This window comes from Myxocyprinus asiaticus, chromosome 35, assembly GCF_019703515.2.
Source record: "Myxocyprinus asiaticus isolate MX2 ecotype Aquarium Trade chromosome 35, UBuf_Myxa_2, whole genome shotgun sequence".
Classification (NCBI taxonomy): domain Eukaryota; kingdom Metazoa; phylum Chordata; class Actinopteri; order Cypriniformes; family Catostomidae; genus Myxocyprinus; species Myxocyprinus asiaticus.
In genome coordinates, this window is record NC_059378.1 from 34,404,428 (window position 1) to 34,421,668 (window position 17,241).

At 37.1% G+C, this 17,241-nt stretch overlaps 1 protein-coding gene across 3 annotated transcripts in view; it reads right to left on the minus strand.

Annotated features, from left to right (window-relative positions):
- LOC127426418 (sortilin-like) overlaps positions 1-17,024 on the minus strand; it is a 31,826-nt gene extending 14,802 nt beyond the window's left edge. For 2 of the 3 annotated variants that reach the window (XM_051673199.1, XM_051673202.1), the window contains exons 1-2: positions 16,633-17,024; positions 5,118-5,177 (exon numbers count right to left, since the gene is read on the minus strand). In XM_051673199.1, coding sequence (XP_051529159.1) covers positions 5,118-5,177; positions 16,633-16,887 — 315 coding nt within the window. In that variant the 5' untranslated portion in view covers positions 16,888-17,024. Of the gene's footprint in view, positions 1-5,117; positions 5,178-5,853; positions 5,939-16,632 lie in introns of those variants that run through there. The other variant, XM_051673201.1, reaches the window with a different exon arrangement.
- Positions 17,025-17,241: the final 217 nt, after the last annotated feature.

Below are 17,241 nucleotides of genomic sequence, written 5' to 3' on the forward strand. Positions count from 1 at the left end.
AGTGGTGTAGTTGGGGCCATACGCACGTATATGCTTTATGCTTACTTTTTCTCAGGGCTGTTTGCATATAACGACTTCTAAGGATCAATATTTGCGTATACCCTCAGTATACCCACTTGTTTTGCTGCTTCAGAAGTCCATAATCTACTGTCATTAGTTTCCCTTAAATGTATTGGATGCTGTTTTGTGAAACTGGAAATTCTTTGTTGTAACTGGTGCATTATCACTTGAATTCTGCCATTCCACACCCTTGACAACCGTTGTCACCGCTATCATCGACTGAGGGAATTCATGAAAGTGAGTTGAGACAGTCACCCTCACACTGAAGCAGTATCAGGAAAAATTAATAAACAAAATATTCCAAACATCCTGTAAAATAAGGAATCGTCCCGTAATTAAGGGAAAAAACTGTTTCGTATGAAATCCATACGTAATGCCGCTAGTCCCGTATTTTAGCGTCAACACACAAACTGCTGAGAATGTTTCACAAATCGAGAGAAATGGACCTGAAACACACACACCTTTCGTGCGAGTTGTGTGAAATATCAGATGTTGCTTTACACGGACACTACACTTGACACAGAAACGGCTGGGGAAAAGATCAGTGACAATCTCAGCACGTGTTTTCTGTCAGAAGCAAGATAATTTTGTCAAAATCATATATAGCATTTGAGTGCATGTTAATTGTTTCCCAACACTGGGATTTTAAAACACCAGTAAACGCACCTATTCATGACATGCCATTACATTTTATTGCATATGTCAGAGTTCGTTCTGGTAGAGAGCGAGAGAGGGGTAAGAAAAACTGGATTACTGCATTGATTCAAAATAAAAGTACTGTAGTACAGGTGTAGTTAAAACACTTAACGTGGTTTTCTTACATTTCCCTTATGATAAACATTATTTACATCCAAAAAGAATCTAATCCAAGAAGAAATACACTATTTTCAAGTTAAGCCTTTTCTCTCCCTTTCTCTGTTCTTCCTGGTTGTTGTATTAAAGAGTTTTTCGTTTGAAGTTTAGTAGGGGACGTTCACACTGAACGTGTTTTTGCATTCGTCCGATCTGTTTTTCAATGTAAAGCAGCGTCTCGCACAGGAACGCCTGTAAATATGGGTCATTCCTACAATTCTGTGTCATTCAAGTCCCCATTACAAGTGTGTGGTATTTATATTGTTTAATTTCACCCGATTACAATTTTGATAGGCTTGTTAAAAAGAATAAAAGTTAACTTAAAAGTTAAACTGTAAATAATTGAAATCCTTTTCTATTGCACTGTCACTTCCTCATGTCCCAAAAACTGCACATCAAACATCTTTGACAAAAATAAATGCTAAATCATTGAATTTCTATTTTTCTCCCATATACACTTAAGAGTTTAGTGTTACATTCTCTCACTAACATGTTTTCATTTGTGGTAAATGTGTAATTTTAACACTGATAGTGGAGGATTTTGATTGTCCCTTGATTCATTGCGCACCCTGTTATGTCATGATACTATGACCTTTCATTGAAGATATATGTTAGGAAATGACATCACACACACTAGAGGTGCATTTGCCATTCTGCAAAATAACTTTGAGGTATTTGGAGTTTATAACTCTATTGTTTTATTTATGTTTTCCTTTACATTGTGGTGTTAGTCATATGTGGTCAAGCATAACATGTCCACCCTATTATGGGAAGATATATGGGAAATTAATATAATTTAAAATGTCAATATACAGTATTTAAGTTAACAGAAATAAAATCATATATATTAGTTACAAATATGTTTCCTAGATGTCAATCACAGACCATGTAGTGGCTAATTTATCCACTGAATGTCCACCCTGTTATTGTCCACCCTGATACTGCCCATTTAACTTAATGGACATCTAAACTGTTTAGTAATTTAGCTTGACCAGTATGACTAATACAATCTTAAACATGTCCCTGTAATGATGAAACATGAAGAAACTTGTAAAAGTATGTTTTATTTTTCAAAAGTTTCAAAGCCGGAATGTCACCGAATTGTAGGAATGACCCATTTATGATATGTACAGAGTTGCGGTTCTACCACTCTCTATACAGTAACAGTAAAGTACAATCTATAGTAACAGATGACCCCCCACCCACCCCACCCCACCCCACCCCCTTTGGAGGCTCTTTTGTGAATCAAACAGTTCAAGAAGTCAATAAAAATGGTTTGACATGAGTGTAAAAAACACTAGTTTCATTTCAAACAGTTTACGCCGGGAGGAGGATGTCCACCACCATTAACCTTTCGGTTCACATCGCCAGCAACATCTGTGAAATTTTTCGGGTAAATCATGATGGTAACAGTGGTACTTGCAACTGGAAGAATCTTCAGAGAAATTAATAGAATGCCTGATGAAGATCTTTGACCGAAGCGCTGTAAGTTATTACAGATTTGCAAGCTATACGACAGTGTGTGGGCTTTTTCTATTTTGTTCCTGTTGTATTGTGTACACACATGCCCGCGATGTGTATATTTATGGGTTTAACAGCATTAAAGCATTGACCATACATTATCAACTGAATGCGAATAACCGATTCCTATACTAAATTATGAAACCTAAATTATAGAGCTCATATCAAATAAAACCCAAAACTGTCCAACCAGTCACGAGGGCAGTTATTTTTTCGAGAAAATTAAAATGCAAACTGCGTTTTGAACTTTTAACCCCATGCCAAGCACTTCTGCTGGAAAAAAGAAAAGCAGAGTTGGGGAAAAAATAATAGTTTGAAAAAATAAATGCAAGCAGCAAAGAAACGTTAGACTTTGGTGTAAAAGAAAACAATTATTATTATTTTTTACTAATTTATGTTATTTTTAAGGTTAATTTCACTGACTCAATTATTAGGTAATTTTTTCATTACTTATTTAATTTCACTGCTATCAAAATGTTGTCTTGTCAGTTTGCTTGAAATAAAGAAATATTTTTTATATATTAACATTAGTTAATGCATTATGAAATGACATTAACAATGAACAACTGTATTTTTTTTGTAAATTATCATTGAGCACATTTACAAGGACACAATACAATAATTACCCCCAAAAAGAATCTTATTTAAAAAATCTGACAAAGCAAGAAATCTGTGTTTACATGAGATTTTAAATATTCTCTGCTTTTGACGTCAAACCGTGAAGAGACATGCGCCGAACACATGCGCACATTGGATAAGTCAGTGAGAACACCGGTAAAGGTGTTTACATGCCATGCAAAATCACAATAACGGGCAAAAATCTACCTATGTTGACCGGTTTATTCTTATGGCGTTTATATCCTTCCGTACAGGAACACTGTTTATTGCGTTTAAATGACCACACACGTTGTCAGCTTATTAAGCATAGCCAGCGTAAGAATGAGCATGTAACGTGCACATTAACCAAGTTTAATAAATGCTGTAAATCGCCTAGTCTAATCAATTAGAAAAGTAATAGCTCATCTCTCCTCAACAAAACACACAATTTGAGGTATAATTCATGTCCGCAGCACAAAAATGTAATACTTAGGGTTACAGGCTTGAGGAAATCCCTAAACCATTTAGTATGAGCAATATTAGTAGTGATGTTTGCCTTAGCATATACGGCAATGACACTTTAAACAGTTTGTCTGGTCATTGAAAACGTTTGTTTTCTATGTAAAGTGTTGTTGTTATGTGTAGGCTAGTGTGGTGGCGTAATTACAGATTGTACATGTTTTACAGCTATACTGCCGTTCAGCTCAGTTCTATAACAGACGAATATAGCCTCCAGTGTTGTTGGCACTGAATGACGGTTTGAGGTCATGTCAAGCCAAGTTCTGAGCAGTCTTTCAGAAATGCAGCCGCTGAGCTGTAATTCACTCCCTCTCGTTTCGCATTGACGTGTGATTGTAGGGGTCACATTCCTGCAAATCAGAGCATGGAGCTGGCCACAGAGCCCTGAAGCACAGCTTAATGACTAAGACAACCTGTTTAAACTGACAATTACACATTTTGTTGATCAGCTACTGGTTAGTAAGCATAGTGGTGTTGGCTTAGGGCTTGCGATTGGGGCTAGTAAACTAAAGGGTGCTGGTTCAAATCCCAATTTCAATCAGTGCTCAAACATTTCTACACTGCCAAAAAATAATTTTCTGAATTATTTGTCATTTTAGTGTTCCACTAAAAATGTCAAAACATTCTTAAATGAATATTTCACCCAAAAAGGAAAATTCTCTCATAATTTCCTCACATTCATATAATATTCTCAGTGTTAATGAACGCACAGCCAACAACAAGATTTTAACTGAAAAATGACTTACATTTTGCATTGTTTCTCACCAAAACATATCATATGCCCTCATAAGATTTAGAATATAATGCAGGACTACTTTATGATATTTTTGGGTCCTTTTTTTTGTTGTTGTTTTTTTTAGCTTTAAAGTGACTGTCAACTGCCATTGTATTAAAAAGACATACCAGAATGTTTGAATATTTTTAGTAATGTCTTGTTTAGATATCCACAAAATAATATATGAACCGATGTATACTATATGATAGTATTGTACACTCATTGAGCACTTTATTAAGTACACCTACTTATTCATGCAATTATCTAATCAGCCAATCTTGTGGCAGAAGTCCAATGCATAAAATCATGCAGATAGGGTTCAGGAGCTTCAGTTAATATTCACATCAATTTGCTGAATTTGATCTCAGTGATTTGGACCGTGGCATGATTGCTGGTGCCAGACAGGCTGGTTTAAGTATTTCTATATCTGCTGATCTCCTGGGATTTTCATGCACAAGAGTCTCTAGAATTTACTCTGAATGGTGCCAAAAACAAAAAAACATCCAGTGAGCAGCAGTTCTGTGGACGGAAACGTCTTGTTGATAAGAGAGGTCAAATGAGAATGACCAGACTGTTTCAAGCTGACAGAAAGGCTACAGTAACTCAGATATCCGCTCTTTACAACTGTTGTGAGCAGAATAGCATCTCAGAATGCACAAGACATCGAACCTTGAGGTGGATGGGCTACAACAGCAGATGATCACATCGGGCACTTTATATTGACCATAGTGTTCCAATAAAAGTGATCAGTGAGTGTATATTGTGTTCAGAAAAGTCCTGTAAAGAGACTCACCCCTGTGCCATCTCCAACCCAGGCCAGAGATACTGAACCACTCAGGTCATTGAAGTTATACTGAAAAAAGAGAAATATAAACATAATGAACATTTTATTATTGCAAATAAATGTTGGAGTTAAAGTTCTGTAGATGGATGAGCTTTATAATGCCTCTCAATGGGGAAAAACATGAACCCCCCAAATAGAACGTATGAAATTAGTGTTCTAAAAATATCCTACGTAAATCAAAACTATTTCAATCCAGAACAAAGAGGTCATGTTCATTATCTTCACTACTTTTGGGCTCTGTAATAACACTTCTTCTAATATTGTCTTCTCTCTCACTTCGTCTTAATGCAGGTTTGTTTTCAGAGGGCTTCTGTGGTGAAACTGAATGCCATAGGAATAGTCTACATGGAATAGTGAGCAGGCAGGAATCTGTCTTCAAAAAAATGAAAGAGAAAAAATAATAATGATGACTAAAACCTCGGCTCCAAACGACAGCTTAACATAACAAAAAATAAAGCAACAGTACAGTGAAGAGAGAAGGTATCCATACACACACACATAAAAATCTAATGTAGGCAGCAAATGTTTTTATGGAAATGGACAGAGTGCTTCTTTCATTATGACAGAAGTGACCACCATCAGAAATAAAATATAATTGTACTGTGTATAGTCGGTGCACAAATTTAGGTTGGTATAAGAGACATGAGTATGAGAAAAGGGCAAGTATGAAAACAAACATACATACGTTGGTTTGGTGTGTCACGGCCTTTAGAAGGAAGGGAACACAAGTACTATGTATCTGTCCAAAGGGAAGCAGAACCATGTAGCGACACGCACACAAAAACCACTGCTGATCCGACAGATGGCCCTGTGGCTATCAGCCATCCCACACTGCGAGGGAATGTGTGTGGAAGAACACATTTGAGAGGGCAGGCCTGCTGTCAGTCGAGTGTGTAGCCTCCCTTTCAGTTTCATCAGCTGGAATGCGAGACCCAGATGGTGTGTGTGTGTGTATGCATGAGAGAGAGAGAGAGAGAGAGAGAGAGAGAGAGAGAGACCCACATTTCTGCCTCTCAAACTGAGAACAAGAGAGCGACTGATGTCCAAGAGATTGTGGGAGGGAAAAGCATATTGTTCGAACACACACACACAACTAAAAAGCCCTGTGTGTGCATCTAAGCGTCATTCACCCACTGCACAAAAAACAATCAGGAATAAATCAATAATCTTGTGATATTGAAGAAACACGTCCCTCAACACACATCGTGTCTGCTCTAAATCTTAGTGAGCTGCCTACATAGGCAACATTTTGAGGCACTATAAGCGTGCTCCAGAGGCCATAGGGTGTCTAAGATACCATCCTTCTAAGATACTATCTTTTGGCCAAATTCTAAGCCAAAAAGAAAGGCAACTGCAACAAGATCAGTGAACGAATCAAGAAAAATTATGATTTAAAATATGCTTACTAATAATAATTCAATCAATCCACAGTTTTCCTGTCCAACCACTGGGCGGCGCTAGGATGATTCTAATTGCCGCTGGACTCTTTTCTGGTTCCTGTCTCCATAAGAAGCAATGTAAAAACTACCAATCAAGTGTTCCAGATGGAGAAAAACAACCATTTCAAGTGTAATTTGGAGTTAACATCAGTTCAGGCTCAACTTGAGTTTTGTTGGCTGTGATAACAACTTCAAGCAGTTTATGATATCAACGTAAGTTACATAACTAACCTCGGGCCAACGCTTCAAGTCATCCACCCATTTCTTAAATTTGACAGGCAAGGCACTGTCAAGAGATGGTCATCGTGACTCTGTAAGTACCGGCACTATGGAGCCACATTTAAATGCTAAACATCACATTATCTGCTAAGAACATACACCGATGTGAGTGAAAACACTGGAGACTGGAAAGTGAAAACAGGCTTCTGTTATGAACTGTGGAATACATCCGTGTTCAGGAAAAAGGTGTATAGTAGGCATGTCATAAAATATCGATATATCGATTATTGATCAGCACGTTATTTTATCGATATTTTTTTGAGGCATCGATATATTAGCATTATCCAACATTTAAATTAGAAGCCTAATTTGTGTGCTTTTAATTCACTGTTGGGCTTCTGTTGAATGTCTGGTGTAATAGCGTTGGGAGACCACAAGGGGGTGAGACAACATTTACTGAAGAAGGTCGCAAAGCACAGGTATCACAACATAGGATGGTATTTAAGAGCTCTTTGCATAGTATGCATACACACAAAAGGTTTTTGTACTTCAAGAATGAAAGTGATGTTGATGAGTTTGCAGGATTGTGTATGAATCAAAAACATAGTGCATGTGCAAAATGATCGATTAGAAATGATTATGCAATTTCTCTGTATGTATCTTTGAAGAGGTTTCATTCAAGCTGTCAAACCACAAAAAGACATACTTGTAACTGAAAATACATTGTGTAGGCAATATGAAAGATGCATATACACAATATATCATCCACTAACGGCTAAAGTAAATAATCTTTGTCCTTTGTTAATGATTTGGGTCGAATTTATGTTCGCGTTACGCTCCGTGGCGTTGCAGATTTTTGAGCAGCCTCGAGAGACGGCAAGCCCGCGGTGTGTGCGTACCTTGGTAAAAAAATATTGTTTTGAATTTTAGAATGTGGCATGTCATCCGTCAGACACGACCTGTGTGCGACCCCCTTTAATTTACCCTGCAGCTCACACTTTACCAAAGTTGATAAATACACTGCCTGGCCAAAAAAAAAAGTTGCATATTCTAATATTTCGTTGGACCACATTTAGCTTCAATTACGGCGCACATTCTTCATGGCATTGTTTCGACAACCTTATGCAATTTCACAACATTTATTTCCATCTAGAGTTGCATACATTTTTGGCCGAGATCTTGTATTAACGACAGGAGAGTTGAACCGCTCCGTAAAGACTTCTCCAGCACATCCCAAAGACTTGGGGTTAAGGTCAGGACTGTGGTGGCAAATTCATTTGTGAAAATTATTCCTCATGCTCCCTGAACCACTCTTTCACAATTTGAGCCTGAATTTAAAAAATGAGAAGCTACACATTGCATCAGTTAGGGTTAAAAGAATGGTTGCCAACTGAAAAATATTAACCACTGCATTAATGATCCAATCATAGGCTCTTAAATATCTGCTTATTTAAATCCAAACGGCAACTTTTTTTTGGCAAGGCAGTGTATCTTTGAAAAGACAGACTATTGTGAAATGGGTAGCCCTATTTATATCTGAAAAATGCCGATATATATCGATAATCATCAGGAAAATCTTCTGATTATCGATGCGTGAAAAAGGCATCGATCCCAAGCCTAGTGTATAGTGAAAACCAAAAACAGTTCAGTCTAATTGAAAATATACCATTTGACCCAATATTGTGTATGTGCTATGTATTTTTCTAGTAATTAAAATAGCATAGCGACATGCTAATGGCACAGAGCTACTACAAACTCATCATTTCACGTGAAGAGCACAATTTGTCTGAAGCGCCTTTATAGTGTTTCAAATCAATCACTTGCAAGGTTCCATGACGGTTAAGATCCTGCCATAGGGGTGTTCGCACCGAACGAATTTTTGCATCCATCTACGCTGTTTTTCAGCATGTCTATATAAACGCGCACTAGACGGACATCTTTGACTGTTGCACCATGTCTTGCTGTTTTTCAGATCTCGCGCAGGAGTGCCACATTTTTTAGATGCCGTATCAAGTTAAAAAGAACATCAACTTTCAATAACCCATCTCGAGACACCTGCATTTTGTTGTATTCATTGCGCTGCGTCTACCTTAGCACAAGAACGTGTCTGGCCTTAGACAGCAAGACACAGACACAGACAGAAGTGCAGCTCACAATGTTTTAGAACAGACCCATTTAGAAACATCTGGAGTATCTCATATGCTATTTTACGGTCCATTTGGACATCTTTTTTGTGAAGGTTCACTGCACTCCATTCTACGGATCATATGCTCTCTGCATTTCTGCAATTCTACCCGAGCCCCCAGGGATCAATGACCATGTCACAGAATACTCTGTTTCTCACTTCGGCCCAATGATGACATCTTGTACGATTTTCACTTGGTTTTTCTTAAATACAAGCAGTACTCAGTCCAGGGAAGCAAAGCAACCGCAGCATTTTTGAAACACACATAGTGTCCAGGCCCAGTGGAAACTTGCTCAATCCAAAGTGTGAACAAAAGTTTCCATGTAACCAACCCAGTCTACCTACTTGTCTAATGCAAACCCACCTTAAAAACAGACCATTCTGTGGGTGAATGGTACACATGTTCCAGGACAGTGCGAACAAGTAATGACTATGTTCCTTTTCTAGAATATTACTTTGAACAATGGTTTTAATGACTGCCTAGTTTCTTGCCACATTTAAACACCAAAAAGAAAGAAACATGCTGTACAAGCTGATATCGCTGTCCTGGCCAACAAAACATAGTCTTGCCAAAAATGGCCTGCACCAAGACAACTAGTCTTGTAAGACGGTGAATAAATATTTATGAGAAGATATCATGAACAAAAAACAATCCTTCAGTTTGGAAACTTCTGAAACTAAGCACTTTATGTTGCTCTTGATTTTCTAAATGCCTTAAAATGATACAAACTAAAGTTGAGTAAATGATGACAGAACTTTAATTTTTGGATGAACTATCCCTTTAAATGTAAATGGAGAAGAACATAGAGCAGAAACATACTTGACACAAATGTGCAAATGCTCATAGCTACACAAGCTTGATTTTGCGTTGTGTCCGAACGCAGTTTATAAGTCAATGCAAGTACTAGTTGCATTCTCAGCATTGCCACAAGGCATGTTTTAGCGAGCATTAGCATAAACAGGTAAACTACTATCAAAGTGGAGCAACAGTTTAGTAAATGCAATAGCACACACTCCTCAACTGTTGACATGTTTATAGCTTGCTACCCAAAGGAAACTCTATCGCCCCCTCGAGTAATGAAATTGAATACCACAGTAACGCAGGAACGCACATTTATACAACAGGGATGTGCACTTGCAATGTGTTGGTCAAGTATATGCGTCTGCTTTCACGTTCTTGCTTAGAGTTTGTTTCTGGCCTTAATATACAGTCGGGAATTTGCATATCGGAAATTTCACCTGATCAGTGAAAAATTTTCCCATGGGAATTTTGCATGGGGTTCAGGTTTGACGAACTTTGACACCTGAATTTGCATCGCTGACCAATAGGAAGTTGCTCGGTTTAGTAGTGACTTCTGTGTGGGCAGTCCATAGCTACACTGAAAATTCAAAATTGATGAGCAAATCATTTTAGTGGGGAGTCTCTTTATAAATTCACTCTCCCAGAATATAAAGTGCACCATTAAAAAAAAAAAAAGACTCATTTTTGGAGGTTTTACAAGTGCTTAACATTTGCCCATGCTTTCTTCGCCAGCAGAATTTCTACGTGCAAAGGCAAATGTGACCATACCTTTAGGAAATGGTACTCAATCCTAATTTGCAGTAGAGTAATTTTATCCTGGAATCAGACTGTTTGAATCCCTACCACTATGAAAGACCTAGCAAAACTGGTCTCAGGTCAGTATTGGATTACTAAGGTCTGTTTTGTGATACAATCAACCGATGACTCAGTGGGGGTACTTGGAGAGAAAATCCATTCTTCAGGGGGCCAGCCGTGTTATAATAAAGCCTGTCTGTTACACTAAGACTCTGATAGCCACCTAAGCATGGGGCCATGGGGCCCATAAAATCCTCCAAAAGAATCACATGGCCGACAGCCTTTTCAGGAATCTTCCAAAGAGAAATATCTGAAAGTAAACCATGCATTGGCCCTGCTCTTCTGAACATAGAGTGTCCTAAACAAAGTGATGTCTCTATGGTTTCCATTTTGATCTTTGCCCAACACTTCCACTACACGGAACACATTAATAGCATGAGGAACATTGCACAGGCTGATTTTCTTGGTTCCCAGTTCCTGGCATCTCACCAACCCTGAACATTTCAGAGAGGACAGAAAAAGCTTTCTCGGTACATTCTCCCCAGGATTGGGAAGAGGGAAAACCTGGATGTCTTTCCCTCATGTTGAAATGGTAAACAGTCTTTGAACCCCAGACCCGGCCAAAAAGAAGCTTTAGTCTTTATCCAAATGGCTTCACAGTCTGATGGACAACAACAAACATGACTTCATCTCTAGACAGTAAAACATCTATAATTTGGGTTTAATAAGCGGCACGTCTCGGTATAGTCCCAAAGATTTGTGCTACTTAGACAGGTGGGCAAATGCTAACACGTGAATCAAAAACATGCACCAAAATATCCCAGAATAAAGAACTTACACCATGTTTTCCTAACTGGAACGCTGCACCGAAATGGGTGAGAGGTCAGCCGATCATTAGATGGAGCCGTGATTGTGTTTTTGTTGGACTTACATACATAACTACCCACTGGCACAACTTGGATTTAAACATCCAGACTGGACATAAAAAAAGTCACAAGGAATCAAAACTCTCTAAGTCACCACAAGAGTATCACTAACTTGATTCAGATCATTCAAACAAAGTTATTCACACACTGTCAAACATTGAATAATCTACATGCAGTTGTTAAGAGGACACTATTTTACGAGCTTGTAAAGATTTTAATTGCTCTGGCAAGTCATAAACTCCAATTTGCCAGAGAACGTTCGGCAGCCAGTTTTCACGCAGACCGACCACAGACTCTTGCACAACGCTGCTATTCATTTGCACATTTTGGACAACATCAGAAAAAAAGAACTGAAATAGATCTGGAATATTGCACCTCAAAACTTCCACTGAAACCATCCTAATATTTTGCTTCACTGATAACAAATTATATTTTCTATATTTCTAGTAAATTATCATAACTGACTGGACAAAACCCTGGGGTTCATTGCAACCCTAACCCCAAGTATTTAAGCATTGTTTGTGCTATAGGGGCATGAATGATACCTCACACTGTGGGGCTTGTTAATGAGTGGTAGGCTGTTACTTTTCTAAGCAATCACACTTATGATTTCCACTTGGCAGACAATAAAACAGACAAAAAAAAAAAAAAAATAATTCCATAGACTTACATTGAGGGAGGGACCACAGCCATATCTAGTGACCAGAATATCAGAAAGACTTGCGGGTGGACTATTTTGAATCGGGTCAGTAAGCAACCACCCGAATGCTCCAGCAATTGCAAAACCCTAACAACCACCCAGAACAGCCTAGACACTGCATAGCAATGCCCTGGAAACCACCCACTCACATTTTCATCAGAAAATAATGAACAGTAAGCAATAAACTTCAATGTACAGGTTTTCAAATAGTAAATTGGTTCAAAGTTGGTGGAAAAACCTCAACATACTAAACAAACTAGTTGTCCAGTTTTATCGATGTTGCTTGAATGTTAGGTCAGATATATACTTTACACAAGTGCACGAACATAGACCCGAGCACTTGGCCAACGTGTGGTCCGGTCCAACATGCTTTGTGCGTTCTTGCGTTGCTGTGGCGGTAACAAACCTCAGTACTCAAGGGGGCGATAGAGTTACCTTCAAAAGTCTGTGCCATTAAATTGGATGTATTTATTTTTTAGGTAAGTTGCTATAAATATATTTACTTTAACAGCAATATTCTCTTAAAAACTGTTGTTCAACCGTTACAGTTGTTGGCCTGAAAGAGAAAACTCAAAGTAGAAGCAAACAGTTACACTAATGTCTGCCATAGCGCCCCTTGCTGCAACATTCAGAATGCAACTTGCGTTGTGTTATGTGTTGCGTTCTTGACACATTTTGGAACGCAACAGCACACAAACTTGAGCTTGCGTACACTGAAAAAAATGTTGAGTGTGGCTTACATAAAAAAAATAAAAAAATTAAAAATTGCAAACAATTTCCATACAGAAATTGCAAATAAATTGAACAGACCATATTTTCAAGTAAAGGTTACACACAGTTTTTGGTGGCTTTAATTAGAAATTCTCAAGTAAAATTTACTTTGCAATACTCTGTTTCAAGTAAATTTTACTCACACTTTGTTGGTAAATTTTACTTGTGCAATGTAGCACTAAATTAAGCTTTGCTTTTGGAAATGTACTAGCTTTCAATGTTTTTTTAAGCATACTTATTCATGTACCACATGACACATAAACGTCTTCCCCATGCTATGTAGTCTATTAGACAACATCAACTTGCATTACTGGCGTTATATTCAAGATTCAGAGCTGCGCACGCAGACCTGAACACTTGTTTCACAAACCACGATGACGGAAACAATCAACAGATCCTTTTTGTGATCATGAACGGGTAATTTTGATTAGGGAATTTACTTCAGACTCACAAAACAATGTTACCAAACATAACCAAAAAATCAACAATAAAAACAGTTTAAATCAACTTGCAAACAGTGAAACCATGCAAGCTCATTAGTTATTTATGCACGCTGGGAACAACAGTTCTGAAAAGTTAAGTAAAATGTACTTATTTTATTTACTTGTGAAATTTACTCAAATAAGCGAATAAATATTACATGGTTTTCTACTTTAGGATTGATACATGATAACGCATTGTAAAGATAACAAAACAATCATAAATAATATTTATAAGCTAGAGCATTCATTTTTAAATGTTTGAATTGAGTACAAATGTAGAATTTACTTAACATTTTCAAGATCACACTTAAACTAACTTATTCAATGTAGAAAGTAGAGATCGACGATAGTGGATTTTGCCGATATGATAATTAAGGTGGTGGGAAAAGGCTGATAACCGATAAATCGGCCGATAGTTTTTTAAAAATCAATTTATAAAATGATAAAAAAAACGTAGTCTTTCCTCACTATGAAGGGCACAGATATTGAGGCTACAGGAGTCCAAAATAAATATTAAAAAGCCCAAAAGCAGTTTATTGTGAACCCAAAATCTCAATAATAACTAGAAAAATTTAGATTCTGTGCATTACGGGAGACTTTCAACTTAAAACAAGTCTGAAATACACAGGGGACTCTTATTTTAAAATGACAGAGACTTGGCTTAGTTACAATGCTCTATATGGAAGTATTTACCAAATGGTGGAAAATCTATGCCAATAACCGATAGTTCCAAAAAGCAACTATCGGCACCAATTAATCGGTAAAACCAATCAGTCTACCTCTAGTAGAAAGTACTTAATCTTTTCTGCAATATTCACTACACAAAATATTTTTTTTTCAGTGAGTTAGATGTGTCTTTATTCATGTACTTGCATAGAGTATGCTTTAACACTTAGAAAAACAAATTATCCCAAATGTAGAAATTTCTTATATTTTGCTTTCTGATGTACAAAATAAGAAATCCTCAGTTCAACGGTGGCCTTAAAATAAATACATATTCTAAAAATAATCAAGGGTCAAATTTAGGTTTTAGATCAAAATAGCCTCCTAACTACAGGAACTCCCTAAAAGGAACTCAACTGGGTCTGACTGGGTCACTGAGTACTCACTAAACACCTTGATATTCAACAACTATCCAAACAGGTGTTAAACGGCCTCAATGAATTCAGCAAGGAGATGTTTTTTTGAGACGTTCCCTTCAAATACTTTTCCCAGTGTTGTCATACCCCAAGCCTCTTCCCGTTTCAGAAACATTCCATTCTTGGAGGAAGCATTTCACTGCAACAGTCATTTATGCTTGACAGAATGTGAGTCAATGGGAGCCAAAACACTGACCATAAAAGAACTGGCTGTGCTCTTTCTTAACAACATCAGTCTCTTTCTATCAGCACATTTAAAAAAATAGATTATAATTGAACAAGGCTAATCTCTTGACCAATTGCCTTGGTTTATCCTGAAATTCGCTCTGTATTTGGATAAATAGAGGATGCTGTCCATAGAACAGCACTGATATGAGAGATATGGATTGGCATAGATGAAGCGTATCGTTTACCGATACTTTCTGCACAGTGAGGTCAAGCCAACTGCTGGTAAAATGTACTTGATGTGCTGGGGGAAGAGGGATAGAAGAGAGAAGCAGAAAGAGAGCATGCTTTGCTGACTTCTTTAAGATTAGTAATCATTCATGGCTAAGAATGAGCTCTGACTGCTTTGGCTCAACAAAATCACCTGACTTTCTGGTGTCTGTACATAAATACTGAAGAAACTGATTTAAGGGACATAAGAAGCACATCCAGAGGACAAACGCATTTCAGCTCTTGGCGTAAAAATGAGATCTGTGGAATGTCTTGAGGAGAAAACATCAACTCGTCGACATCAAAGTACAATAAATACAGCAAGCTGAATTAAAAGTTGATACTGTTGAGTGATGCTTTTATAATATCTGCCATATGGAAAACTTGTCATTGCAGTTTGCTTGAGAAATAGTTTTTATACAGTTTTGAAAATGCTTAAAAACTTACTTTATGGCTTTATAGACATTAATGTGATCTTTGAAACAAGGCTGTTAAAAAATAACATTAACTTGTCAGGAAGGGTGATGCAAACACATTATTAGGTAATCTTATAACTGTGGCCAGTATGACCACATTTTTGTAATTTATGATCCTTAGAAATACAGGAAGAACTTCCAAAGCAGCCAAATTCATTCTTAGGGAATTCATCCTTTCTTACTTTCAGAAAATGTAATAAAAAAAGCTAACAGATCAAATATAAACAAAGAATAAATAAAAAGACTAAATAAATAAGAGTCTTAAAAAGTAAAAAAAATAAAATAATATACTGTGGATATATATATATATATATATATATATATATATATATATATATATACATAATATTATTATACATAATTGTATAATATAATTATATATATTATAGTAATATATATATATATATATATATACACAGTACTGTGTAAACGTTTTAGGCACTTGGGGAAAATTTTGCATAGTGAGGATGTCTTTAAAAATAATGCCAGTAGTTTTTTTATTTGTCAATTAATGTCATACAAAGTCCAGTAAACATAAAAAAAAGCTAAATCAATATTTGGTGTGACCACCTTTGCCTTCAAAACAGCACCAATTCTCCTAAGTACACCTGGACACAGTTTTTCTTGGTTGTTGGCCGATAGGATGTTCTAAGCTTCTTGGAGAATTTGCCACAGTTCTTCTATCTATTTCGGCTGTCTCAATTACTTCTGTCTCTTCTTGTAATCCCAGACTGACTCAATATTCAGTGTGTGTGTGTGTGGGGGGGGGGGGGGGGGGTTACCCTCTGTGGGGGTAATGCCATCTGTTGCAGGGCTCCCTGTTCTTCTATTCTATTCGCAAAATAAATGTTTAGCAGTCTAAAATGTATATTTCCTATTCCCACACTAAAACTGAAAATATAAATAACCATCTTAAGACAAATGTTTTGTGAAGCATCTTATGTGACTAAGACTTTTGCATATATATATTTACTTTTTTTTAATTTTTTTATTTTTTACAAATTTTGAAACAGGACCAAAAAATATTAAAATATTTTACAAATTATATTATATCATTAATATATTAGCCTATATTGATGTGCAAATGTGACCTACCGTATTAGTATTGTTTTTTAATGTAGGTTCGTATCCGTGCAACGATTCACACTGATTTTGTGCGGATTCTTCACTCCTTTTCATCTTTATATGTTCCGGCTGGTGTAAATCTCTCAAACTGAGCAGATTTCGTATTTTGTGACTCTTTAGAAACATGTTTTGTTCACTCCTCCTGGAGCTGGGTCTCTCCTCAAAGTCCATGCAAAGAGCCATTGAGAATAATGCAAACAAAACACAGCAGAATACGGTGCTCATGGTTTCCGTTTAATGTGCAGAAAATTCTTCTCTCTAAATATCCATAAATAGGAGGTTTATTGGTACCGAACGTTCAGTGTTTACGCTCCGACGCATGTCTGTGGAGAAGCCGCTGTACTGCGCACTGCTCAACTCACGGATTGTTCAAGATTAGGAGGGACCGTCCAATCACGCCCCGTTTTATGAATATTAATAAGTCGCGCTGACGTTGCTTGGCAAACCTGCCATAGTGAGGGCTTCGCTTATGGATATTAATTAGGTCGTAGTGACGGTGTCGGAACCATTCCAATGGCGAAGCCTTTGTCATTAATATTAATTATATTATGCCAAAGTTACTCAGTAACTGACCAATTG